We start from the raw sequence: 27,488 nt of genomic DNA on the forward strand, positions 1-27,488 counted from the left end.
CACTTTTTCAAGATTATTATGGTGACTAACCTCAGCTGAAAACTTACTTTCAAACTATGCTGTAACTATGCCACTGTACTTTTATAACAATGTTAAACTTATCTTCTAAATTGGAGATAGACTGACTTTATTGCACTAAGCCTAATGTCCGCGAATAAGCCTAACGACAATTTGAAGAGTCGCCTCCGCTGAAAAAAACAGTCTACAATTAAAATCAATAGCATATGATGACTAGAAAACGTCTCATGCTCAGAAAACCCAAATCAAATGAAAATGTCTACAAGCAATAAGTGTCATAGAAACGCCATTTTAAAAAATGCAAAATAGCCTTAAAATATAAAAAAGCACCAGAAAACAAATAAGAACCTGAATTCCATCACAATAGTCTTGAAACTACTTCAGAAAAAAGTTTTACTTCATTTGCTCTACAAAATTTGTTCAACAACAGTGAAACCACTTCAAGCGTTCACGATCGCCATTTCCCGGTTTTTTAAAAAACAAAAACTCCCAACAAATATACTGGTTTACAAAAAACCCTCTTCCAATACTACTCTAGGTGTCGTAAAAAGGAGATCACCTAAACATAATCGACTCATTTCTCATGAACGACTGAATGGCGCTAAAATTTTTATTCATTCCAGCCTGCCTCAGGAAGAATATGTTTTTTATAGGGCTTCAAGTTATGTTATTATGCTATAACTGCCGCCACTTGACTTCAGCTGCTTAAAATTGTGAATGGGATCACGATCAGATTACGCAAAAATCAAGAATTCCAGCGTGGTTAAGTCACTTAAAAAAGCCAAATTGCAAATAATGCAAAAAATGCATAAAATGTTTGAATGCAATTAAAAATTATCAAATCTTGATTAAGGCCCGAGATTGAAAATCATAAAGAAACGCTTCAATTCCAAAGTTTAGACAAGTATTACAATTCTACCTTGAAAGAAAGGTTTCTTCTCAGATGAATGATGAAAATCGCAGGTAGACCAAACATTCTGAACAAAAAATCAAACTTAAGATCAAAGGGCAAATGTTTACCTGCAGCAAGTTGCACAGTAGTGGTAGAAATTCCTGATAAAGCAAATCATGCGAGCCACCTCCAATTGAGCGAAAAAGGGCTCTGAGCAAGTAGAAGTAGTTGATGGGATCCCGCGCAGTCTGTGCCAATTTCATGGACCGATCGACAATTGCATGCAAATGTGGCTTCAGCATTTGCTCGTTAGCATGCGCAAGCAACGAGACAGAACCAAAGACGAGTTTGAATAACTTCAAGTAAAGGTTGCTCAAGTCCAAACTATGATTGGTACCATTGGAACATTGTTGGATGGTGGCTCTATTGTCGGTTTTGAGTGCTTTTGTCACTTCAACTTTTGGCGACGATTGAGTTAGCGAGTTTCTATTTAGGTCAGAAGCACCTCCCCCAATATCTGCCATTCTTTCCAGCAGGTACTCTACGAGAATGGTGGCGAAGGCTGGACTCGTTGAGGCTGTGGCCAGAAACGAATTCACGATAATTTGGAGAGCGTAGTTCTAAACAAAATAAAAATTAGACCCAAATCAAAAACAAAATGACCGGGCATTTTTGCGATTTCCTTGCTCTGTTCTTCTAATGCAATATTATTTTAAAACATTCTTTCAGCACATTTGAGCTCAGCAATAGATAAATTAAATTACTTGAGCAGTGATTACCGAAACGGAGGAATAAGGGATTTGAAACAAAAGAAAGAAATCGGAAATTACTCCTAAAAATAATAACTTGTCCCTTAAATAGAGGGCATTTCTTTGGGTGGTGTAGCTTCGAATTTGAAGCATCATAGAGTACATTTTTAAAGATTGAAAGTTCAAACCTGTTGGAGACGCTGAACAATCAAATCAATCGCTTCTGTGAATACTTCGGTGAACATGTTGACAGGCTGAGAGGTGTAGATGTGAGAGAACCACTCAAGAATCTCTTTCTCTTCCTTCATTCGACCTCCGCCAGATGATCCAGGGCTCTGCGCAGATGGAGGTCGGATGTAGGGTACTCCTTGCGGCGAATAAGTCACCAAATAAATGTCGAGCGCTCGAAGAGCTAAAAAAAACATTTTGTTCATCGTACTGATATTCAACCTCTAAAGCAACTACTTATATATTTCCCCCAATTTAGTCTCAATAGTATGCAAAAATAAAGACCGTAGTTCTAATTTTGCCGCAAAAGTTGTAATAAACATCGCAAATAATTCCCATCCTCCACTGGAATTCTAACAGACACAGAACAGCTGGCACTGAGAGTATTTTTATTTGAACCAAAAGAGGGTTCTAAATTTTGCGAAGTGAATGTTAGATTAGATCATCAGGATGCATTTAGTTTTGATCATTTAACTGTAGGCTTTTAAATAATAAATTCAGATGCTATTAATTACAGTTGGTATTAACAAAGAAGTTAAAATTACTCAGCAGGTTTCATTGATGAAGCGTCACAGTTGGTATTTACAAAGAAGTTAAAATAATTCAGCAGTTTTCATTGTTGAAGCTTTACAAACTAAGTACAAATTTCAAATAGTTTTTCGTTTGTTCAGGGGTTTCTTGCCAGGATCCATTCAGAACACTTGCCGTAAATCCAAGAGTTTCAACTTTCATATTTACAAAGACGTCGCACCAACTATTCACCCTCAGGGTACTTCTCGCTCCAGACAATTTTTCGCATTTGAGAACTAAATGATCCGATGTTTCAAACTCTTTTCCGCAATAGCTGCAAAATGGTGACTGAAAAATTTTTCATCCATCTAATTTGTTTGTCAACAAGAAAATTGAAGGCAAGGCGAAATAAAAGATTTTGTTGTTGTGGTAAAAGTTTGTAAAATTTCCAGATATATTTTGCAAAAGCGAGTTAATTCTTCCGTTAAAAAATTGTACTTGATAACGGATTTGTTTCAGCGGTCCTCGACAAAACTTATTGGAAAAACTTGAGCGATTATATACCAGTAAATATCACTTGTTCTCAAGGTGTTGTTAAGTCTCAGTGATATTTCGATATTGTTTTTAAACAGAAGTATACTGTTCTCAGTTGGAGAGATTTTGAGCTTTAAAGATTTTAATAAAATAGTTAAGTCCTTTGAAAAGGCAATTTCGTTCTCGTCCGAAAAGTTAATTTTGTCTATGACTTTTGCTGAGATAATTTTTGATGTGATATGTGGAAGAGATACCACCCATAGCAACCGATTGGTAAAGAACTTCACCTCTAATTTCCATTTTGTCACCAGTTTTTAGTAGATTGTTGATGAGTCTTTGAACATTTATCAAAATATTTACTGTGGTGTCCGTGTGTCTTGATCAATACAGGAATTTGGAAGGATAAAACTTTCAATGATTTGTTTCTTGGCTTTCAAAGTTTTCGATCGAATTTAATCCACAGGATTTTTGTTACGCGTACAGTTTTATAGAAAACTATGTCTCTCGTTGACAGGATCTCACTCTTTTTTACATTGATTTCCAGTTGAGTGCGCTCGCAAAAATCTTTGACGGTATCAAATAGTACTTCAATCGATGATATACGGATTGAGCAAGTAATATCATCCGCAAAAGCCACTGTTTTTGAGGTGGTGAATCCTTTAATATGTGATGAGTTGTCTATACAGCAGAGCAAGGGTTCAACAGCAAGTATGAAAAGTAAAGCTGAAAGGGGACAACCTTGCCTTACTCCTCGTAGTACAATTGTTTTAGTACAAAGGTAGCCATTGATCTCAATAATTGCTTTGTTTCATTGTAAACTGATCTGATGGCAGATTTTGTGTACTGGTTAACAACAATTTTGTCGAGAAGGGCGAAGGTCAAAAGCTTTCGAAAAATCCAGATTCACAAGGCATTTGATGTCATTATGTTGCTTATGGGCTTTTCGCAGTCTTTTCAATGGTATATGGATTTGTCTTTTGCTCAGATATGCATGCTGATGTTGACCTACTATGTCTTCAAGATCTATTATGACTCTGGCAGATAGAATGTGTGATAGAATTTTGAGGTCAGTGTTTTAAGATTGTGTGTTGAGGCAAAGTTTTAAGATTGCATTTGTTGGCTATCGGGAACTTTTTCCGTTCGAACAATATTATTGAAAACTCTTTGTAGCAATGGAGCCATTTCTCTTTGAAAAATCTTGTAAAAGTTTGAGGTTATTCCATCCCATCCCGGTAAGCTCTCTGCATTGAGTTTGTTAATTGCTTTCAATATTTCATCTACGGGGATTTCGTTTACATCATTTGCTGCTTTCTTTTTGCGTTCACTAAATGATCAAGAAGTATCTCAAAGGAAGCTTTTTTCCTGCTTTTGTGAAGCTGTGTAAAATGGTTTTCAAAAACTTTGATGATTTCATCCTGATTTGTTGTCACACTTGCACCAACCTTCAGTGAAGTAATATTGTTCGTGTTGTTTTTTTTTGCTTTGCCCAGGTTTTCAAATCTTTCGCCTTTCCAAGTTCGCACGATTGGGTCAGTTTCTTGAAATGTCTGAACTGAACTTTTTGTTTGTTGTTGTCGTACGGATTTATTTTCCAGACTGTATCATTATATCGTTTTAAATTATTTCATTGGAATCATGATTTTTAATTTGTTCTCTCAGTCTTTTTTCTTCGGCCAGGATGTTTTTCATTTGCGAGCTTAAGACTTTCGATTTATTAGTAGCTAGGGCTTGGCAGACATCACGTATGTGGCACTTCAACTCTTCATAAATTTCATGTGTCAAAAAATTTGTTCCAAATGCTTCTATTTCTATTTTGATGTACTCTTTGTTTGGCAATAAAATAGCATCATTCATATTCCAAAAGCATTGGCCTCGTTCTTTTTCTTCGCTTTTGTTTACTTAGCTCTAACAACATGTGATCTGAGAAATTACTCAGATGTACTTTCATTTCGGTGTAATGAGTTTGGTTTGTAAAAAAGTAGTCCATTCGTGAAAAGGACGATGTTCCCTTATCATAGTGCGTGAAATCAAGTACGTCTAATACTATGGCTGTATCATTGAGGAGAGCTTTCTCTGTAACGGTCTGGAGCTTTACAAATCGCTTTACTCTATCGTCTTCGGTTCTACGAGCAGATGATGCGTTTCTCGGATCATGACTGAAAGCATTAAAATTCCCTGTAAAAACAATAGATCGTTCAGGGTTGAGTTTCGAGAGACTTAAGCTCAATTGCTTCAATTTTTCAGAATAGTAGCTTGTATTCAGATATACATTGAATACCTTTAGATTGAGTGGCGTAAAATTAATTCAGGTATGATCTCGCGATTGCATTATTTGATCTTCAGTTTTGTCCTTCACTCCAAACTGTAACCAAACCTCCACTGCAGTTTATTGCAGGCACTAGAAGATAGCGTAAATTGTACTGCTCAAGAACTGTTTCGTGTGAACGAGATAGAGCTAGGATTTTCGATTCTTGGATACACAAAATGAATAAAGTCCCCCGCTGGCTAATTTGTTGCATTTATCAATTATTGCGAAAAATTTTTTCGGGCTCTTAAGGCCACATGAGTTCAAACAGAAAATTTTGCGCTCAATCATTTTTGTGTTTTTCGAACTGATTTTTATTTTTTATCCACTGACCGTTTAAGGTGTTTTGCAATTTGCGCGTTTTGTTGTTTTTGTGTTTCACTAAGTGGCCTTTTGACGCCTGGTCTGTACTGTTTGAGAACAGCACTTTTATGAAGCTCTAATGGTTGAAGCTTATCTGTATTGAGATAGGAGGGAGGTTTCATTATATTTAGCGTTTTGTATGGTGTTTGAGGTTTTGTTAGCGTTTTCTGTTTCTTGTTCCATGACTGTTGCATTTTCTGTTGTGCCACTACAAATTTCCTTCTGTAAATGTTTCTTCCACTTCCTCTTCATCTATGGTCTAGTTGCAACAGGAAGTGTCACTAATTGTTTCATTTTCGGGAACTTTTTTAAACTTTGTTAGTGTCTGCTTTTCAGCACGATGATTCTTTGTTTCTTTGCTTATATTTTGCAAATTTTTGATTCTCTGTAGCTCGTTTTGCAACAAATAGCACCAATTTTTATGGTGTCCGTGACATTGAAGCTTGCTTTCCTTCCTTCACTGTAACTGCAGTTATGTAGTGAGGGAGCATGAAAGTACAAAGTGGAGTACTTGCTTGTGGCTTTCCTATCACACTCTGAGGTACTGATCCGAAAGTGACATTAATAGCGTTTTAATCATCATGGACAACAATTAGGCTTAAAAGCTTTGTGGTAAAACAAAATCGCAATCTCTAATGTGCTCTTATCAGCTTCGTTAGTTCAATGTTGTTGTTGTAGCTATCGCACAGAGCTGCAATTCGCACCTAATATTGGCGGGATGCCGGCGCTTATTGCTGTTTTTAACTGGTACCTTAGTTGCATTTGTATCATACTAAAAATAGATATATAAGTCGATGTGTGACTGCCTATCCACAATGGTGCGGCGACCTTTGCTTGTGGTGCGGCGACAAAAGACGCTCCAAATCCTGTTCCAAATCTGTAAGAAAACAATTTTGCTTGAAACAGTTTTTTTAAAATTAAACATAAAAACGCCCCATAACAGTAATTTATCTTTTGATGCATTGCCTAACCATTTGTTAAAAATGACGTTAATATTGAAATTCATGAAAAAAAGATGAAAACGAGGTCTCAAAGCAGTTCTCTTGAAAGCACAAAGGGCAGCCCAAAGAACGAGATCTTTTCAGACACCACAAATAAAGGTGAAATTATAATTCTTAAGAAATTGTTGACCACTTTGTAAGAAACTATTTCTCATATTCTCAAATTTTGTAAGAAACTATTACAATTTAAGAACTAGATTGGAGGCGTATTTAGTATTGCAGGAGCAAAACTTAAGCACAGTTTCGATTAATAAGACGCAAAAACACAAAACAGACATGTACTTAAAAGGCACCGCTGCAAAAATTTTTTTAAATTATGAAGAAAGCAATCTAGAAATGTGAGCGAAGTTCTCAAAGCGACTTGTTCTCTGTCCACGGCTAACCTCAAAGAGTTCAAAGATAACCCATTGACGTCGGACGAATGGTTCTGGGCAGAGATTGGGTCACAGCCAACTGTGTCTTGAGTCAGATATGGTGGTCGCGGGGTAAAATGTCACTAAGGTGCTTCAAACAATCCTCAGAGCTGGTTATAGACAATTCCTATGACTTGAAGTAAATACAAAAACCTACTAACGTCGGATCAATTGCTCTTGAACGACAGCGGGGGTAATTTAATTGAGGGAATTGTAGCAGAGAAATGATTTTTGGGCAAAAATTGACTGACCCCTAAGGGGATCAAACCACTGCCCTCCATGTTGGCTGTCTCACATCATCTTGACAGCTCAGCCACAATGCCTTTGATTTCTTTTCGATCACAGTCACACTTAGGAACGAACTTTATTTAAGAACGAGAGCAACTTAGAAGTTTCTTAAATAGAAAAAACGTTTAATATTTTTAAACTTGGATTTGTGCTAGTTGGTTTCAGTGCTTGTGTTCGTAGTGTTAACCACAGACTACCGACAAGTGTGAGCTATAAAACTACGAAGAACTTCGATAAAAAATGCTAATCTGATATAGAACTTGGTTTGATTTGTATTAAAATTCATTTTGCATAATATCAGGCATACATAATACCCCGTAAGCTGTGTTCGTCGATCATGAAGTTGATATTTATTTCTTCATTTAAGTTATTTTATTTCACCTGGCCAAAGAAATAAATTTATTCTTTCTTCGCTCACAAAAAAAAATAAAAAAATAAAGTAAGAAAAAGTCACTCAAAAAGTCAAGGATAATCTAGAATAAAAACGAAAAAACTGTCAAGCAAAAATTTTGCATATAATTGCTTAACTTCGTTAGAAAGCAATAAAAAATTAAATCAACTTTGGTGTGCCACCAAATGAGTTCAGCGTTTTAAAATTTTGAATTAGAGCAACTTAGATCAGGCAACTAAAATTTAGTAGTCATGCGTGAAAGGTCACTTAAAATGTTATATAGGTCAGACAAAACGATCAATAAAGAAGCCGAACAATAAAGACTAACACGACCCAAAATATTGAACACTTGCTAGAGAGATTGACCCTTTTAAATAAGTCAAATAAAAATTAAATATTAGACTAACAAGAAAGTAAATTGCAGCTCTCTATCATTTCTCAGCATTAGCCAAAAACAAAATTAGATCAAGAATATACTGGCAGAAAACTTAGGCAGGTAAAATAGTTGTTTTATATTCATTGATAGTCTAAGGCATAAACAATTAAAACTACGGATCACAGAATATATATGACCCAAAGGAGATAGGATCAGTTTGTCCAAAATTTTATAGAACAATTACGCCAAACTAGTTACAATTCCTCAGAACTGGGAACTTTGATAAGACTGTAGCCAGGACACATTTATAAAATCTCCACTTAAAACAAAACCCACGGATGCCGTACGACTTATTCGCAAACATTCTTATGTAGCCTCATTGCAGTAAAATGATAGCAGGGACACGAGGTCAAGCATTTCAATGAAAGTAGAACCTCTAAATGCAGAACTTCATTGTGGTGAATTACGAGATAAAACTGGTTACACCCGCATTAGAACAGTTTTAAGATAATCGATTACATCATTATCTATAATTTATTTTGTTATGTATTTTGTTATGTGACAATTTATTTTGTTCCCAATTGATATTGTTGATGCCCGGCTTGTTCTCGTTAATAAAAATTATCATTTTCCAGCAAAAATGGGGCAGGATGGGAGCATTCAGGAACACAAACCTGTATCCAATTGTCAACTGGTTCTGCATACCTCACACTGGGAACTGGTCACACCCTCCCCCCATCGGTAAGATATGACTGACCGACGATTTGACCTCTTATTTTTTTGCCTTCCGTCACAAAAAACCAATGCTTTGTTGCATTAGGCTATTTAGGATTGTTGCATCCACATAGAGCATTAGGCTATTTAATTTTATCTGAGAATTTCCCCAAAATAACACAGGCCGACTAAGATCGGACGAATTGCTCTCGAGCGACGTGCAGGTCAATTTAATTCAGAGGGGCTGTAACCTATTTAATTTTATGACTCGAAAAATTCCGATTAGCGAGGGCGATCTCAGGTGTGCTAGCTTGAACCATTAATCTCTCGGCTATCAGTTCCGTGTGCTATTCTATCTTACAATCGCTTTTGCTTCAGCAAGACTTAATGTCACAATAAGAGCAATTAAGATCACGCAAAAATTGAAATCAGACGTGAAGAGGTCATTCGAGAAATCAAAAAAATCCAGAAAAAAGAAAATCAAAAATTTAGAATAAATAAGACACACCTTTACAATAATTGTTTCAAACATTGTTCGAGAACAATTAAAAACATGACCGTTCCAATAAGAGACGTTGAAGTCAATTAAGAATGAGTTACGTCTTATGGTGTTAAAATAATAACTCCAATCATAAACAGGAAAACGTAGAAGAAACACGGTTAAAACAGCATAGAAGAAAAAGTTGGCACCGTCAGTAAAAAGTGTTGAAAAAAAGTCTTGACAAGAACAGCAGAGTAAATCCTGAGCACTATATCACAGTATTTTGCTTGACAGGCAGCGCAATTTAATTAAGGACTGTAGCTTAGATAAATTTTTCTTTACGGGTGCGAAAACATCAGCCGACGGTAGAATTCGCACCCCGACCTCTTGAGTCCAATTCTGTCATTGTATATCACAGTGAAAGCAATTGGAATCACTGAAAATCAAGAAGACGAGCGTGAAAAATTCGCTTGAGAATTCGGAGATTATTCTAGAAGGAAAGCGCAAAACGGTCAAGCAAAAAATTTGCATAAAAGACACACGCGTTTACAATAATTGCTTCTCATTCGAGAACAATTAAAAATTAATAAACTAAAGCTTTTCCAAAGGCATTAGTATGGTCTATTTTAGACCAATATTAAGATTTAGAATGAAAACCATTTCGGAGCACGATACATTGAACTTTTCACTAGTAAACTAGCGCGTATTAATTAAGCGGTTTAAGTTCTCAATCGGAGCAATTTAGCTCGCGCAAAAATCGATAATTCACGAGTAAAAATCGAATACTTGAAACGAGCGGAAGTTCGAATAAACACGCTTAATCAGAAAGTTGGTAGCACGTGTATAATAATGCTTCGAAATTTGTTTGAGAGCAAATAATCCCTCGCACTCTCTTGTTAACAATCAAACTGTTCCTTTTCCACCAGTTGATTCAAAAGGACGCCTCTAGTATTTCTCTGAGTCGTCGAAAGACAGCCCCACCGAAAGACTCAATTTGATTAAAATCACAAACCCAATAATAGCTCTCGGCCAACGTTTTCGCAGCTACATTACCGGCTAACGTCGAATGAACTGCTCTCGATCGACTAGTGGGAGCCCGAATCAATTGCAGCTTGCTTCCGTCCGGGGTGGTAGTTTTTCTTTAGTAAATATATTCACCAAAGGTGCTTCAAATGCCAGTTGATTTCAGCTGCTGATGAGAGATAAATTTAGAACACTCAAAACGAAAAAGTACGTATAAGTCACTCGAAAATTTGCAATAATTGCTTCAAACTTTGTTCGAGAGCAATTTAAACCTTCACGCCAATTTTTTCTATTCTTAAAAATGTTCTGCACAGACAAAGTTCATTTAAAATTCCTTTTGCAATGTGTTCTATTGATGCGATGTCCTGCCAAATACAAATTACATTCTTCTTTTTTGGATTCCGTTTTTATAGCTTTAATGAAGAGTTCGTATCGAAGTACCTCTAAATCTTATCATCACTAAATTACCCGAAAAAACTGTTCAGTTTCCAGGTCAGTGTAAATTTACTCTATAACTAGCTTGTCTGCAGCAATGGTCACCTCGACAACCGCGAAAAAAATCAGTGTTTCCTACAAATAATCTTACGCTTTCTCTGATAATTGTCTCGTGGTTTTCACTTTGATGAATGTTGATGATTGTAATTTGCTCAGGGTTCCAACACAGTACGAGTGAGCGTCGTCGCTGATTTCAAACTAACCCTACCTTTATTTTTGATCACGGCATCGCGCATTGTAGCATGTAGAAGTTTAATATCTCGATTTTTTCGTTCAGAAAAACTTCATGATTATCGAGAACATAAATTGACCCTTTTCAACCATCACTTCCACAAATAAATGACTGATCACACAATCACAACTAGCACAAAAAGACAGAACACAAACAAAACAACCATTATTATCAACAAGAGGTAACGCAATCATACCATAGTATAAAAGATCTCTCAGCACTTGTACGATCTCCGATTCCGAAGGTCGCGATCCGGCAGGAATTGACGTCATTCGACTCGATGATGAAGTTTCCATATTAGAGTTTTGCTGTAGAGGAGACAAACTCTGGGCAATCGACTTCGCTCCCATAACCAGCACTCGCACCAAATTGCGACACTCGCTCGCGGACATCGGCGGAATCACGCCCTCAGAGGGCGAAGGAGTCATAATTCGAGGGTCACTTGTTCCCTTTTTATCCATGCCTGTTGCTTCTGTCTGGCCCAGTTTATTTGCTTCAGCAGACATAGCAATATCCACATTCATCTGAACACAAAAGTTGAACACAAAATTCAAAATAAAACAAACCAAAATTACCGGCGTGAATGCTGGAAAAATAGAATATTCCGCCGCCATGGGATAGACGATTTCAAGGCTGCCGTTGAGATTATATCATTCAAAATTTACAAAAATAAGACTAGAAAGTCCAGCTTGAAGTGAAAAAGGATTACAGGCAACGAGATAAGGATCGAAAATTTATTAACTTGAAAGCGCAAAACAGTTTAAAGGAAAATGCTGTGTTGATGTTTAACCATTCGGTTAAATTCATTTTTTTAATGGCGGTAAACATTGCTATTTTGAAAACATTAATGGACACAAAATTAGGGTTTAAGACAGCTTACATACTCATTTGTTTGAAATTTAGTTTTTCCTCACCCTTTTAATTTAGAAAACAATATATTGCTTATGATACAACTACTTGACTTTTCATATTGAACAAGTTTTATATTGAACAAACATAACTAACAGATTGTCGATATTGTGAACTAATGTAGTTGTCGATGCAAAATCAAAAACTCAAAAATCAAAAACAAAATCAAAAACTCAAACATTGGCTAAAAATCCAAATTTCTTACTTCAAAAGCTTTTCTTAAACAAATCTCGATTAATCAGTTGTCTTTTATTGACGTTGAAAGCTCTTAGAGTAACCTGAGCTTACCTCAATAACAATGTTAAAAGTAGTTCATAGAACAAGTCATTTATCGAAAAATTTATTACGCAACTTGGTAAAAAAAACAATTATAAACAAAAAGACTGACGTCAAACATAAAGAAAGGGAAAACAATAAAACAAAACCACTCTTTTGAGCTTTGCGACATGCAAAACCGTAAAACGAAAAAAGATTGTCAGACGACAAAACTTAAAAAAACATTGCGCACCAAGCAGAAAAAATTTGACAAATTTAGCGAGAACTAGCAAAATTGGTATTTAAACTGTTGATATCTTTGCTGTTTAAGTATCAAAGCCGATATTTCTCATAGAACACGCAAAACTTGTGATAAGATAGCTGGACCTCCAACAGAGCTCTAGCTTGACAAATAAGATAACGGGAAACAATAAGAGCACTGGAAAGAACACTATAAACTCTTTCGAAACAAAAATATAGCCGGCAGATTGCCGTAATAGCTGCTAAAGAATAGACCTGCGTGCGTATAACAGAGATAGAAACGGACAGATCTAAACTAAAAAAATCGACGCTGCTCAAAAAGCTATAAAAAAACATTCAGGGATAAATTAATAAAGCTTGTTAAAAATCATTCCAAAGAAGCCTCTTATTAGGGACCCTTACTGCACATGTGAGTTCCTTTGACTTTAAACTAATTCAAATTAAACTTAAGTTTTTAAGTGCAAAAGTCAATCTATTGAGAGGTAAGTCACGTATGATCAAAATCTAATCACGCAAATGATCTTAAAACCTTTGCTAGAGAGAGAATGAGAAATAACGTCATGCGCGCAAATGCCGTTAGTGAGAGGAAGAAGTCATTCAGAAAATTTGACATTTTCAGCTTTCTGTGTGAACAAATGTAAATCGAAAAAGAGCGTCTCACGACGAAACAAAAAAACATAGCAGGACAAGGCCTGACGTAAAATTCAAATAATTTTCATTGACTAAACAAACAACTAGAACTAGAACGGACTATGGGTGAATTGGGAAAACCATTTCTAAAAAAAATCAGATGAAAAAAGGAAAATCAATGTCAAAATTCCGCATGTGAACAAAAAACCACTAGCGAGAAATGAAAATTGGTTCAAACAAAACATTAAGCCTAGAATGAACTATGAATGCATTGAGAAAACAATTTAGAAAAAAATCATCCAAAAAATCGAAAGAATACCCGGCAGATTGCCCGAAAATAGCCGCCGTTGATTCCAATAAGCATGATTGGGATTGAAAGAATAGATATTGAAAAAAAAAGATTTTTGTACAAAAACATTTTTTAAGTCCGATTTATTTTGATGGCATTTCGTAGTTGAACATACTTCTGTTTCTTAGAGAGATGCTACAGGGGCTAATATCAATACCACTAAGCATTAGAGATCGTAACTAAGACTTATAGGAACGACGTTCAAATAGCGGGCATCTAAAATTGGGCTTTATGGGTTTATCCCGTTTCTATTTCTGACTTCAATTTTTTATACTGACTCTGTTCATTTTGAATTGCTTTGCTGAGCAACTGATGTTCAAAATCACTTTTAGCAGAATGAGAGAAGAGAGAAACTAGCCTAGAGAAGTCAATAAGATATAACGCAAAATGTTGAAAAAGCGGCAAAATGAGGTAAAGCGAAACATTTTTTTATTCGACGAAGTAAAAAAAAAGAAAAATAGGAGCGCTATAATAGCCGGCTGAGAAGATGAGGGCGGCTATTAATAACAGTAAAAATTAGAGTGAAATTGCCACATGTGAACAAAAAGCCACTAGCGAGAAAGCGAATTTTTGTTCAAACACCGTTTTCTCACTCTACTAAATCTCGAGCGAAAAAATCTCACGCCGCAAAACCACTCGATTTTTCACTCCACTTCCTGTTTATGCGTGACCAAAATCACTACTCCAATTTGACTTCAAAAATCATGAAAATGTGTGAACAGATCAAAAAAAGGCAGCACCCCAATACAATTCAAATTTTTTAATTGTAAAAAAACCAAGAGCACCGCAATATAGTTCCGCTCAGCTTACAGCATCAAAATTTCCTTCAATGCAAGACCTTCATCAAAACTTCTTCATCTTGGGCTCAAAAACTTCAAAAAGTGGACTTCTCTTCTTAAATTTATGTGTTCTCAGCAACTTCACAAAAGCAAGCAGTTGCACGACAACTTACGCCAGCTAAGCGACTCTAATTCAACTTACAGCCCCGGGGCTTCACCTGTTTATCTCGTTTCAAGTCATCAAATGAGAACTGCTCCTAACAGAAAAAGAAGACAGCACCAATTCTTCGATCGTGAAAACCAACAGTACTGCAATATAGCTAAACTTAGCTTATATATCGCAGCTATAAAAAAGTTGGCTCCGAAGTCATTGAAGGCAGTGTGATTAAGTCTGCACTCGCATAGCAATCTTAATCGTAACTTTCTCATTTTTGAGCTATAATCTAAAGTCTGTCAAAAATGGATAGATTCGTGAAGTATACAAAGCCACCGTATTAAAGGGGGAAAAATGGGGATGCAAGACTGTCCTGCAAATCCCGTTTTTAGAGCTTCAAGCACTAAGACACATAAACTTTATGCCCAAGGGTTTTACCATTTTGTCCCATTTTTTACGACGAAAAGTCAAATTACTCAAGCGGCGAAAAACATTTTTAAAAAAGTCCGGCAAAAATTTTGCATCAAAAAGTTTCAATAATTTCTTCAAACTTCCTTCGAGAGATCAGTGTTAATGATTAATGTATTTTGCACTACTTGCTGATGCTGTTTGCTTAACACATAGCCAAGGTGAATAAAGTGTTTCTCTTCACTAGAAGTTTAAACTAACATTAGCAGCTGTATCTTTATCAGTGTCCTCGTTCTCAACGTCCTCTTCCATGTTTTTTGGACCTCCCAATTCCCCAGTGCTAGAACTCCCGGCTGCGTTATCCACAGTTTCAGCTGCCATCTCTCCTGGATTCATCAGATCAGCCGCTGTCGACTGTTCTTGACTACTCGATGAACTGACACCGCCCTTAAGATTGTTCGATTTCTCATCCAGGGCAGAGCCGGATTTTGATAGCTCCTCGCTGAAATTATGCAAATCTGTTGATTCCGAACGAATCCCAAGAAATCCGCATCATAGTATTACTAGCATTATAGTTTATTAACACACAATGCAAACTGCTCTAATTATTCTACGGTGGTTTCGTGGTTAACTTTATTTACGCAGCCGCAGCTGAAATTACAAAATTCACATGAACTATTGATAGCAAAACCTTATCATTTAACAGCTTTGAAGTCTTGTTGACTGGTATGAAAAAATTTTAAATGATTCAATTTCTAACAAAGAATAAACAGACAGAGTAAACATAAATAAAGAGTGTCAATAAATAGTCAGAGTAAGAGTTATTCAAAACAGTGGATAGAAGTTCTCATTATGGGCTAAACATACTCAATATTTACAACAAAATACCACGTAGAACATGGAGCAGCTTAAAGATGCGACTGCTTAGAAAAACACTTTTCCTGTGATTAAAGTCAAAGAAAACTCAAATGTAGTTCCCTCCAGTCCACCCCCATAATAAACGACACGTACCATTTTCTGAATATGAGCGGCAAGTGATACTCAGACAACACTTTGAACTTCTTAACAAACACTTGCAGCAGTCTTAGTTGAATTTGTCTAGCCAGCATTGAATTGGCCTTGTCCAGTGCATTTGAGTTGCCAGTGGTTGCTTTGGCGCAAATTAGCTCGGAGCCCAAACTCAGCAACAATTTGGCCGAAGTAGCTTGGAGAGAAACGGGCAAAGAATCGTCCAAAAGACATTTACTGAAGTAATGTATTGCAGTTGCCGATTGAGTAAATGACAGGCTGATTTTAATATGATGCACTAAGTCGGCTAAAGTGTTGTAACACAGCGCTCGGAGAGATTCTCGAACTGTATACGAGGTACCGATGAACACTGAGTCATCAAACAATTCGTTAACATGCGGGATAAAATTGTTTCTCAGTTCTGATGAAAATATGTGCTTTGTGGCGACCATGATTTCTTTCCTTAAATGGGAGACTTCCGAAGGGCAATTTCGGAGCAGGCCCATGATGCCCTCAGCCAAAGGCTGAGCGTGCTGACGTATCACTTCAGGGTAGGCTTTCAAGCCGTACGCTACAAATGAAAGCGTCTTCACTTGCGCCGTCATGAAGTCCACGTACAGCTCATCTGAAAACGTCGATTGGTTGTCACTGAAAAAAAAAGAATCACCAAAACTTGCCACTTAATGAGATCTGGATTTTTCAAGTATTATAGCTTTCCGCAATTTTCAATAAAAAAAGGTCTTGCCGATTGTTTGGTGAAGTGCTAAGAAAAATCATCAGCAACCACGAGTGTCAAAAATTATTTGACCTATCAAATTATTTTGTAATAAAATAGTCTATCTTAACAAACAAAGTTTTCACACTAAATTAGTATAATTGATGAAAACGGGGCTGATCGGGTGGAGTACCAATTCAGCTGGGAAGCAAGCTCGACTAGCCCGATTTCCCATTCTAAGTATCTTCGTTCGTTTCACATTACGTTCGACTAACTTTTTTGATCAGGCCCAGAGGGTACTGGAAAACAAACCAGATCAATTGCGGAAGTCCCATCTTTCGCAGTCCTTTTGCAATTACCAGTCAAATCGATTGCAGCTCGTTTTTTACATTAGTATCAGAATCCAAAAGTCAGGCGAGATACTTTGAGAACAAATACGTGTTTTGGAGCAAAAAGAAATCCAAGTCGCTATAATTTTTAAAAAAAATACAGAAAACAGACAATTTTTACAATTCCAGCCCCACAAACATCAATCAAATCCACTTATTTAACAATTTTCAAACAGTAATAAAACATTCAAAGATTTGAAGATTTGCAAAAACAAACATACCCAACAGATTGCCGGAAAATAGCCGCCGTTGATTCCATAACTCTATTGGGATTGAAAGAAAAGAAAATATCAACAAAAATTGATTTTTGTAAAAAAAACATTTTTAAGTGCGATTTATTTTGATGTCATTTCGTAATTGAACATACTCCTGTCTCTCAGTGAGAGGCTACAGGGTCTAGTATCAATACCAATAAGCATTATAGATAGTAACTAAAACTTATGAGAACAAAGTTCAAGTACCGGGCATCTAAAATGGGCTTTATGGGTTTATCCCGTTTCTATTTCTGACATGGATTTTTTTATACTGACTCTCTTCATTTTGAATTGCTTTGCTGAGCAGCTGCTGCTTAAAAGGACATGGAGCAGAATGACAGAAGAGTGAAACTAGCCTAGAGAAGTCAGAAAGATTTCACGCAAAATGTCGAAAAAGAGGCAAAATGGGTAAAGCGAAAAAAAAGTTCGAAGTGAAAAAAAACATAGCATGACAAGTCCTGAAATACAATTCAAAGAATTAGATGAAGAACTTAGAAGTACTCTAACTGACCAGCAGATCAATTGAACAATGACAGCCAAAACAAACAAAATCATCAAAAAATTGAGAAACTAACAATCAAATAAACTAAAAAATATAATCATTGCTAAAACTTTGAAGCTTTTACCCCTAAGGCAAAATTTTATCCTATTTTAAAAAGCCTATTTCAAAAGAATTTTCAAAAGCAAATTTTTGTTTCTGAAATTGCTGCACTATTATATCTGCAAGGCCTGAAAAAAATCATTGGCCCTTGAGGATCGATTAACTCGAAAATGACCCAAATTTTTTAAAACAAAAAATGAAATCAATTGCAAATTTTAATTAAAAATTGATGAAAATTGTGATATTAATATATTAAGGATTCCTTCTGTGTCTCTATATGCTATCCATTAACCCAATTCCAATCCTTAAAAAAGAAATTGGTTCAAAGATCGATAGACAATAATTTTTGTTGAAAACTTCATTATCAAAAAATAGAAATCCGTTCTATTAAAATGTTGAAAATTATTCAATTGCACCCTAGCAACTATTTAGTAACATACTCTCAAGCTCTGCATGAGGTTGGTTATCTGGCTAGTTAGGCAAGAAAAACTGAAAGACGAATGTTTTGGAAAAAAATTAAAATTGCAAATTTCATCAGAAAATTTTTAAAATTCGGAAGACTTAATTGTTGAAAACAAATCCAATGAAACTAACAACCATGCATTAACTCCTTCAGACCGTGGAATAGGTTTCCTGAGATTTGAGAATGAACAAATATCAAAAATTTGACAAAAACTTTAGGAAACCTTAAAAAAAATACCAGATTTTATCAAAAAAAAGCAGAAATTCGAGACATAAAAAATGTTGAATACCAATCCATTGTTACTAGAAATTGTACAGTGCCCTATTATCAAACCTTGGTCCCTGAAGCTGAAAAAACTCAATTCCAAAAAAAAAATTGAAGAAAATGCGAAAAATAGTATCATTTTGCGTGTTTGTGGTACCAAAACATATAGCTCGTAGAATGCTCATAAGAGTAATTTTGTCTCGCAATAGGCCTCCATCAATTTTAAAAACTTCAACCTAAGACTAATCGAACAAAAAAATCACAAAAAACATGGAAAATTGCACCATTTTGAGCCCAAAAATTCCTAAAAATGACCTTTTAACCTTCAATTGAGGCTACCCAGAAGCTGCACCACTCTAAGCACTAGAAAGACTACTAACGTCCACTTTGGGCCTCTAATGAAACTTAATGCCCGCTGGGCTTTACCTGTTTATCCCGTTTTGAAAGATCAAAGTCATTAAAAAATGTTTGAACACATCAAAAAAAACATAGTAGGACAAGTCCTGAAATACCATTCAAAGAATTGAATGAAAAACTCAGACGTACTCTACTTGATGAGCAGATCAATTGAACAATGCCAGACAGAACACAAAATTATCTCAAAAAATTGAGAAGCCAAAAGAAAAACTAAACAAATATTATACTCATTGTTAATTATTAAGAAACGTTGCCAAAAATTGTGATATAAAAATCTTCAGAATTAATTCGAGAAGCGAAAAAAAGTTCGACGACGTAAAAAAAAACATAGCAGGACAAGTCCTGGAATACAATTCAAAGAATTCAATGAAAAAATTAGACGTACTCTACCTTACCAGCAGATGAATTGAACAATGCCAGCCAGAACACAAACAAAATCATCTAAAATAATTGAGAACTTAAAAGAATCAAAACTAAACAAAAATATACTCATAGCTAAAACTCTTGAAGCTTTTAAACCTAAGGCAAAATTTTTTCCCTTAAAAAAACCTATTTGAAAAATATTTTCAAAACCAATTTTTGTTTCTGAAATCGGTCCAATATTATATCTGCAAGACCTGAAAAAATTAATTGGCCCTTGAAGATCGATTAACTCGAAAAAGAAAAAAAAAATTAAAATCAATTGCAAATTATAAGGAAATGTAGCTAAAAATTGAGATATAAATATCTTAAGAATCATTTCTGTGTCTCTAGAGGCTATCCAGTAACCCGATTCCAAGCTTTAAAAAACTCATTGGCTCATAGATCGATAGGTAATAATTTTTAGAAAAAATTTCAAACTTCAAAAAATAGAAATTCTATCTATTAAGAGGTTGAAAGCCATTCAATTGCCCCCTAGCAACTATATAATAACATACTATGAAATCCTGGATGAGGTTACCTAGCTACTGCGAAAAGAAAAAAATAAATAAAATAAAAATTTGCAAATTTTATCAAAAAAACTTCTATAAGTCGAAAGGTTAAATTGTTGAAAACAAATCCATTGAAACTAAAAACGATGCAGTAACTTTTTATCGGATCGTGGAAAATGTTCTTTTGCACTTGAGATTGAAAAAATATCAAAAACTAACAAAAACTTTAGGAAGCCTTGAAAAAATTGCAGATTTTATCAAAAAAAAATGCTGAAATTCGAGACATTAAAAAGTTAAAAACCATTCCATTGTTACTAGAAACTAAAAAGTGCCCTATTAACAAACCCCAAAGGAGGTTGCCTGGTCCCTGAAGGTGGAAAAACTGAAAAAATGAACATTTTCAAAAACCTGCAAAAAATTCAAAAAAATTGCTAAAATTTGTGATATTCAAAAGTTGAAAACTATTACATGGCCACTAAAAATTTTTCAATAACTTATTATCCAACCCCTGATGAGGTTTTCTGGCCCCTGGGACCCAAAAAACTTGAAAAATGACAATAAATGTCAAAAAACTACGGAAAAAATTGCAAGTTTTGTCAAAAAATGCTGAAATTCAAGACGGCAAAAAGTTGAAAACTATTCCACTACCACTAGAAACTATGAAGTAATCTATCATCAAACCCTTTATCAAACCCTAGAGGAGGTTTGTTGACACCAAGGGCTAAAAATACTCAAAAATTGAGAAAAATTTTCAAAAAACCTGAAAAATGCAAAAATTAGTATCATTTTGCGAGTTTGTGTTTGCAGTACCAAAACATAGAGGTCATAAAATGGTCATAACAGGCATTTTTGTCTTGCAAAAGGCCTTCAAAACTTTTAAAAACTTTTAAAAACCTACGACTAATCAAAACACAAAATCACAAAAAACATCAATAATTGCACCATTTTGAGCCCAAAAACTCCTAAAACCTTTTAACCTTAAATTAAGGCCAGGCCAGCAGCTGCACCTCTATAAGCACTTGAAAGACTACTGAAGTCAACTTTCGGCCTCTAATGAAACTTAATGCCCGCTGGGCTTTACCTGTTTATCCCGTTTTGAAAGATCAAAGTCATTGACAAATGTGTGAACACAGCTTAAAAAAAGCACAGCGCACCAATACAACTCAAATTCTTTGAATTGTAAAAACACAGCGCCCCAAAACAATTCAAATTCTTTGAATTGTAATAGGAGCGCTATAATAGCCGGCTGAGAAGATGAGAGCGGCTATTAACAATAGTAGAGCCAGGATGACAACATTTTCTGAGGTCAAGGCATAGAATAGTGAAAGGTGAAAGAGAATCAAAATAACAGCGGTGGAAGTAAACAATATTCCCCACTTTTGATATCACACGCCGAAGGATTTACAGTTCAATTTTCTTCAAATATCTCAAACCAATCGCCGGTGTAACAATTTTTTCATTCAAAAGGTATTTCAAAATTAAACACGTAAACAAAAAATGGGAGTCACAGTAGATATAAAAAAAACAAAACATACACAATGGTTGGTATCTACAGCTTGTTAATACTAAAAAATTGAAGTTTTAATTTTTTGTCAATTTTTCCTGTTTATATTTACATATTGAATGAAAAGAGACAGTTTTCAGAACATAGCCGGCAGATTGCCGGAAAATAGCCGCGATAGACGCTTGTGGCCTTCCATGAATTGAAACAACTAAAGAAATAAGATAGACAGATCGACCAGCAGTCCTTTAATGGACCACTAGACTTTTTAGGTTAGATTCGGACAGTCAATTTTATGACACATACGGTCTGTAAGGAGAGATTTTTCAAAATTGATATTCAAAATCAAAAACTCAAGACTAATATTCAAGAATTAGGGCACAAAAGTTTGCAACTACTTAGATGCACACTATTGATTTTTAATAAAAAATGTTCATAAAATTTAAAGTTTCATAAGTGAGTTCAGAAGTCATTTTTTTGAGTGAGGTAAGTCACGCAATTGACCTAAAAGTAGAAATGACGTCACGCACACATATTTTAATTGCAGAGCAATAGAAGTCAATTCCAAGAAGTCAATTCCAAGAAGTCAGGTCGTAAGAAGGTCGTAAGAAAATCAGGTCATCGATGGAGACGACGAATTAAAAAAAACATAGCAGGACAACTCCTGACGTACAATTCAAAGAATTCTCATTGACTAAACAAAAAACTGGACCAAAAACGGACTATGAATGGATTGGGAAAACTTCGATCCAAAAAATCGAAAAAACTGTAAAATCAAATTGAAATTGCCGCATGTGAACAAAAAACCACTAGCGAGAAAGCAAATTTTTGTTCAAACACCGTTTTCTCACTCTACTTTAAATTTAGAGTGAAAAATTTCACGCCGCAAAACCACTCGCTTTTTCGCTCCACTTCCTGTTTCGGCGTGACCAAAATCACTACTCCAATTTGACTTCAAAAATCATGAAAATGTGTGAACAGATCTTAAAAAAAAAGACAACGCCCCAATACAATTCAAATTCTTTGAATTGTAAAAAACCACGATGTCCCCGATAATAGCCGCTATCGTTTCGCGGCGATTAATAAGAGTTTGTATAGCTAGGTGATTTGCTGCGGTTTAATTCATAGTTCATCTTAAAGGCTGCTATGTTCAAAAAATACAGCATTTTAATGCGGAGAAAAACACTCAGCTTCCCATTCTTATACTTATTTACAATTTTGTTCAAAGTCCATCTAAAATGTCCGACAAAATGACCAAATGCATATTATAAATTCAGTGAAGTAACTTGATGCTCGCCTGTTTCTTTTTGGAGCCTGATGAGCCAGTGTAGCAGTCACTGTATGGAAGAAGTCGCCTATCGTTTTGTGTACCTGCTGTTTGTACAATTGATAGAAGAGGACAGTTATTAGAGGCAGTTCAGCAAGAACTTTCAACGATGTTTGCGCTTTGGGAATAATCGTTTGCTAAAACGAAAGTTTGAATTGCATTTTGCCAGCAAATTTAATAAAATTTGACAGCTATTTTAGTTCAATCTGTCAAAAAGTTTACCCCCTCTTCTACTAACAAACAAACGCCTATAATTCATCTTCTGCATCTTTTCCGTACCCCTACTCCACCGCCCTCCAAGCTTCGAGGGTGCATATTATTTGCAACCGCGAAGGTCAAGTGCTATTTACGCAATAATTTACTACGTAATGGCATGTATTTTTTTAACGGGGCGTCGATGATATACAGAAGGGGTGGTGTCATTTATGAGGTCATTTTCCTATTCATATCAACAGATCCTTGTTAATTTTTATACCTGAATAATAGCGGAGTTCATTACAATGTTCTACCTGCTACTAAGTTCAGGGCGAATTCATGCATATTATTTAGTTCACTGACTCACAGTTAATTGTTGACCGTCCGAGTTGGTAGTTGTTATCGTCATTTGACTGACCATTCCCGGAGACTCAATGCTTATCTCTCCATCAGAACCCACTTGAGGCCCCGCAAAAATGGCTGCAACATTTTGAGACAGATCGCTGTATATTTTACGAACAAAATCCAAGAAGGCGTTGATTTCGTTCGAATGGGGAGGCCGGTAACTTTTATGGTGCTCGATAATTATGCGGAGACTCAGCAAAACGTTTTCCTCGTTATCCATCTAAAACAAGAAGATGTAACAACAACTGCCAAAGTCAAGGGAAGTCAACTTCAGACTACAAAGTAGTCTGGTACTGCATACTTTCAGCATTTTAAAGCGTGCACGTGAGTGTTTAGAGTTAAGATGTAGTTTTCATATTAATTCAAAAAAATGCTAAAAAGTGCAAAAAGGAGTTTTGTGCTCTTAAATAATTAAAACCTAATTGTTTTACGCAAAAATGCAGCACAAAACGATATTTAAAGATATATTAAAGAAAACGGATCAGTATATGAAACATAACCAGTCATCGTCAAGCGAATTGCTCTCAAACGACTGGCAAGCGGTTGGCTTCGTCAGTAGCTAGCTACGGTTTAGGGAGGCTAGCTAAATTGAAAGGGCGCGGGGGAAGGGGGTCATGAGAAGGCCTCGAGCGCTCTGGGTTACGAGTGGAACCATTGACTGGGGGTGCGGATTGCGGGGGTGAAGGACAGGTGATGTGTGGGTGATGTTGAGGGGGGGGGGGGGTTGATGTTGGAAAGGGGTTGATGAAGGCTCAAAACCTAAGAACTGCCCTTAACATCATGAATTTATGTCCCCAAAACAGTTTCGGTGAATTGCATATTTAGTCTTTAAGCCAAATACATCTAAGAAAACTTGATGCCCTCCGGGCGCCACCTGTTCATCTGTTTTTGAGGACAAATGCCAAATGGCTCAAAAAACAACATGACTAATATAATTGCCATAAACGTTTTAGGGCAATTAAACATAACAAGTTGATATTAATACCTTCCAGAAATCTCAAATAAACAATAGTCCATAGTGTCCATATAAAGTAACTGTGTGCAACCCACTCATAAGAGTAAACATTAGGCGTAATTATTTGTTCATAGTAAACATGTCCAAATTAATTGAACGTTATCAGTAAAATAGCATTAGCTATCAGATACGTTTCGTGATCAAAAACTCTAAAAAAAGATGAAATCTTTTTAAACACACACAAAGTCCCGCTTGGATGAGTTTTTTCAATAACTCACCATCTTATTCTAACGACAGTTAACATGACTGACTAACAACGATCAAATTGCACTCAAACAACTGGCGAGCAGTTGGCTTTATCGGAACCTAGCTGTGCGGCTTAGGGAGGTGTTTCAGCTTAACTCGGGGGTGAGCATGAGGGCGGGAGGAGAAGAGAAGTTGGGGGTTCGACGCTGGGGAGGTAGGGTAGAGGAGGTTTATGGGGAGAGGTGGGTAAAACTCTGAGAGTCTATTAAGCCGAAAACCTTAAGAGAATTTGATTCCCTCCGGGCGCTATCTGTCTATCCCATTCTTGAGGGCAAAAAGTCAAGTGTCAGACCAAAAATCGGTCAAGCGCAAAATGACATTAAAAACTACCACAGCATTAATATAATTTCTAGAAACTTCGTGTGAGAGCAAATAATAAAAAACAGATTTTGTTTAAAAGTTTGCTTGCTGCTCTCAAATAACCTTCATTCAGAGTGACACACACCCATTTGACCTTATCTCTTTGAATTAAAGTAAATAAATAAAGTAAATAATTTAATCACGCGAATGAATAAAAAAACTCGTTCCACTAAGAGCGAAACATGACGACACACACCACTTCAGTTGAAATTGCATGAACGAATGAACAAAAAGCAGATTTGAAGTGGTTGTGACCTCATATGGTCGTAACAAAAATCGCGAGCGACGAAATAGAAAAAACATAGCAGGACGTACAATTCAAAGAATTTTCATTGACTAAACAAAAACTAGACCCAGAACGGACTATGAGTGAATTGCGAAAACCACTTCTAAAAAACAGATGAAAAACAGAAAATCAATGTCAAAATGCCTCTAGGGAGAACAAAAAACCACTAGCGAGAAATATAAATTTGATTCTTACAAAAAAGGCCTAGAGTGAACTGGATTGGGAAAACAATTTAGAAAAAAATCCGATCTAAAAATTGCAAGAACAGAAAAAACCAAAGTGAAATTGCCGCATGTGAACAAAAAACCACTAGCGAGAAAGCGAATTTTTGTTCAAACACCGTTTTCTCACTCTAATTCAAAATTAGAGCGAAAAAATTCACGCCGCAAAACCACTCGCTTTTTCGCTCCACTTCCTGTTTCGGCGTGACCAAAATCACTACTCCAATTTGACTTCAAAAATCATGAAAATGTGTGAACAGATCTTTAAAAAAAAGACAGCGCCCCAATACAATTCAAATTCTTTGAATTGTAAAAGAACCAAGAGAAGGCCAATAATAGCCCCATCTATCGCTGTGCGGCTATAAATAAACAATTATCCTTCAGTCGAATGTCCTGAATTTTTGCTTTTGAATTGCTGTTTGTCGATATACTGCCCAAACAGCAAGTAGTTTTTACCTCAAGTAGCTTAAACATAAGCACTAATATGTTCCTGGAGTGCACTTTGAGCGTGTCGTTGACTGGCATCCGGTACAAGATCTCCAGCATCTGTTTCCGTATCTGCTGCTCGGGTAGCTCTGCGATGAATTGAGCACTGGCATTCTGGAGGAACTCCAAAAATGCCGGCACCAAAAGAGTCACCATTTCGCCGTACATTGGCGTTGACACGACATTCTAAAATAAACACCTCTTAATATTATACAACCATTGTATTGTTTTAAGTATATAAAGTTTACTTTGAAGAAACATTATAGCAAAAGACATATTCAGCCTATTGAGGTTCATCCTTTACCTATTGAGGTTCATCCTTTACTAACACCACCAATTGCATCCTTGATTTAGCATTGTGGCGCGTATTTTCGTGGAGTGTAAAAAATGATCATATCCAAACTTCACACAATTACCTCTGATAATTCTGCAATTTCCTGCAACGCTTTGAGCTGATCACTTGTCGAAATATTTGCCCAGCTCTCTGCTTCAGAAACTAGGAAGGAAGCTCCTTTGGTTGCAATTCCCACGTTTTCTCGGAGCTTCATCGAAGCAGCGGCTATTGTAGGTACGGGGATCATTTCAGCTACACCTGATTCACTGGTCATCATGGAAGGGATATGGGGAACATCAGTGACACAAATAACATTTTCAACTGAAACACATTTTAAGCTCAACCATTACAGCTTTGACACAGATCAGGTTTTCTGGTCGACAGGCGTTGCCTCTGGGACCAGCTCCATCGTGCCAATCGACATTTCTTCTTCTGGTAGATTGTTCCAGTCTTTAGCCGCTCGCACAGTGAAGCAGTTCCGTCTGCTTTCGATTGCTTTTTTCGACATCACCCTCTGATTTCCTCTAGAAATTCTGGCGTTAGGCTCAAACAATCTGTCAATTGCATTGCTATCGTAAAACTGGTTTGTTAGCTTGTACATTTCTATCATGGTGCCTCTTTTCCGTCTGTAAGCAAGGGTTGGAAGATTCAGTACCCTTAGTCTCGATTCATAGTCCAATTCTCTCAATTGCCTGACTAATTTCGTGGCTCTCCTTTGGACATTTTCAATCAGGTTGGCATTTTTTTAGTCAGGACAATGATTCCATTGGCAGTTTTAATCTTGGCGATGATATGCTTGTCAAAGACTAGTTTGTTGTCTGTCCAGACACCCAGATCATTTTCCGCGTTGGCTATTTTTAAATTAACACCATTTAGATCGTACTCGGTAGAAGCATTATGAGCCAGAGAAAACAAAAATGACATTTTTTGTTGCACAACTATATTATTCTCATGCAAGCCTCCTATATCATAGTACCTGCGTCACCAATTTTTCTCCCCTCGTTACGTCTAGGTTCAGAAGCATCGAAAGCGCAACACAGGAAACCACTCATTTCTGGCATAATATCCGTTCACAGAGGGGATTTCTAAGCACTTTGAATCTCGAGTCTGTTTATGAAAACTGTCGTAAAAAATACTTTAATCGATACCTGTTGCGATAATAGCAGTTGAATCAACTGCCAGTGTAATAAATTTTAATGCCCGAGCGACACTGGAAAAACACTTCAGCATTAGACTACGAGTTTATGATACTCATTTATCGCCGATGTTACTAAGCTAACAGTGGCGATAAACTCGTAGTCTAATGATGGAAAGTTTGATAAACTTCTAGTA

General features: G+C 36.2%; 1 protein-coding gene across 2 annotated transcripts in view; it reads right to left on the bottom strand.

The window, feature by feature from the left end:
• The window catches only part of LOC142344707 (transformation/transcription domain-associated protein-like), a 143,098-nt gene extending 116,538 nt beyond the window's left edge, over positions 1–26,560 (bottom strand). Inside the window, exons 1-9 of one of the 2 annotated variants that reach the window (XM_075396578.1) lie at positions 26,239–26,560; positions 25,793–26,008; positions 23,171–23,428; positions 22,579–22,745; positions 15,770–16,414; positions 15,020–15,260; positions 11,210–11,537; positions 1,848–2,071; positions 1,039–1,530 (exon numbers count right to left, since the gene is read on the bottom strand). In XM_075396578.1, the coding sequence (XP_075252693.1) occupies positions 1,039–1,530; positions 1,848–2,071; positions 11,210–11,537; positions 15,020–15,260; positions 15,770–16,414; positions 22,579–22,745; positions 23,171–23,428; positions 25,793–26,008; positions 26,239–26,433 (2,766 nt within the window). In that variant the 5' untranslated portion in view covers positions 26,434–26,560. The remainder of the gene's footprint in view (positions 1–1,038; positions 1,531–1,847; positions 2,072–11,209; positions 11,538–15,019; positions 15,261–15,769; positions 16,415–22,578; positions 22,746–23,170; positions 23,429–25,792; positions 26,009–26,238) is intronic. The other variant, XM_075396579.1, reaches the window with a different exon arrangement.
• Positions 26,561–27,488: the final 928 nt, after the last annotated feature.

The sequence above is a fragment of the Convolutriloba macropyga genome, chromosome 8 (assembly GCF_964194025.1).
Source record: "Convolutriloba macropyga chromosome 8, txConMacr16.3, whole genome shotgun sequence".
NCBI classification, from domain to species: Eukaryota; Metazoa; Xenacoelomorpha; order Acoela; family Convolutidae; genus Convolutriloba; species Convolutriloba macropyga.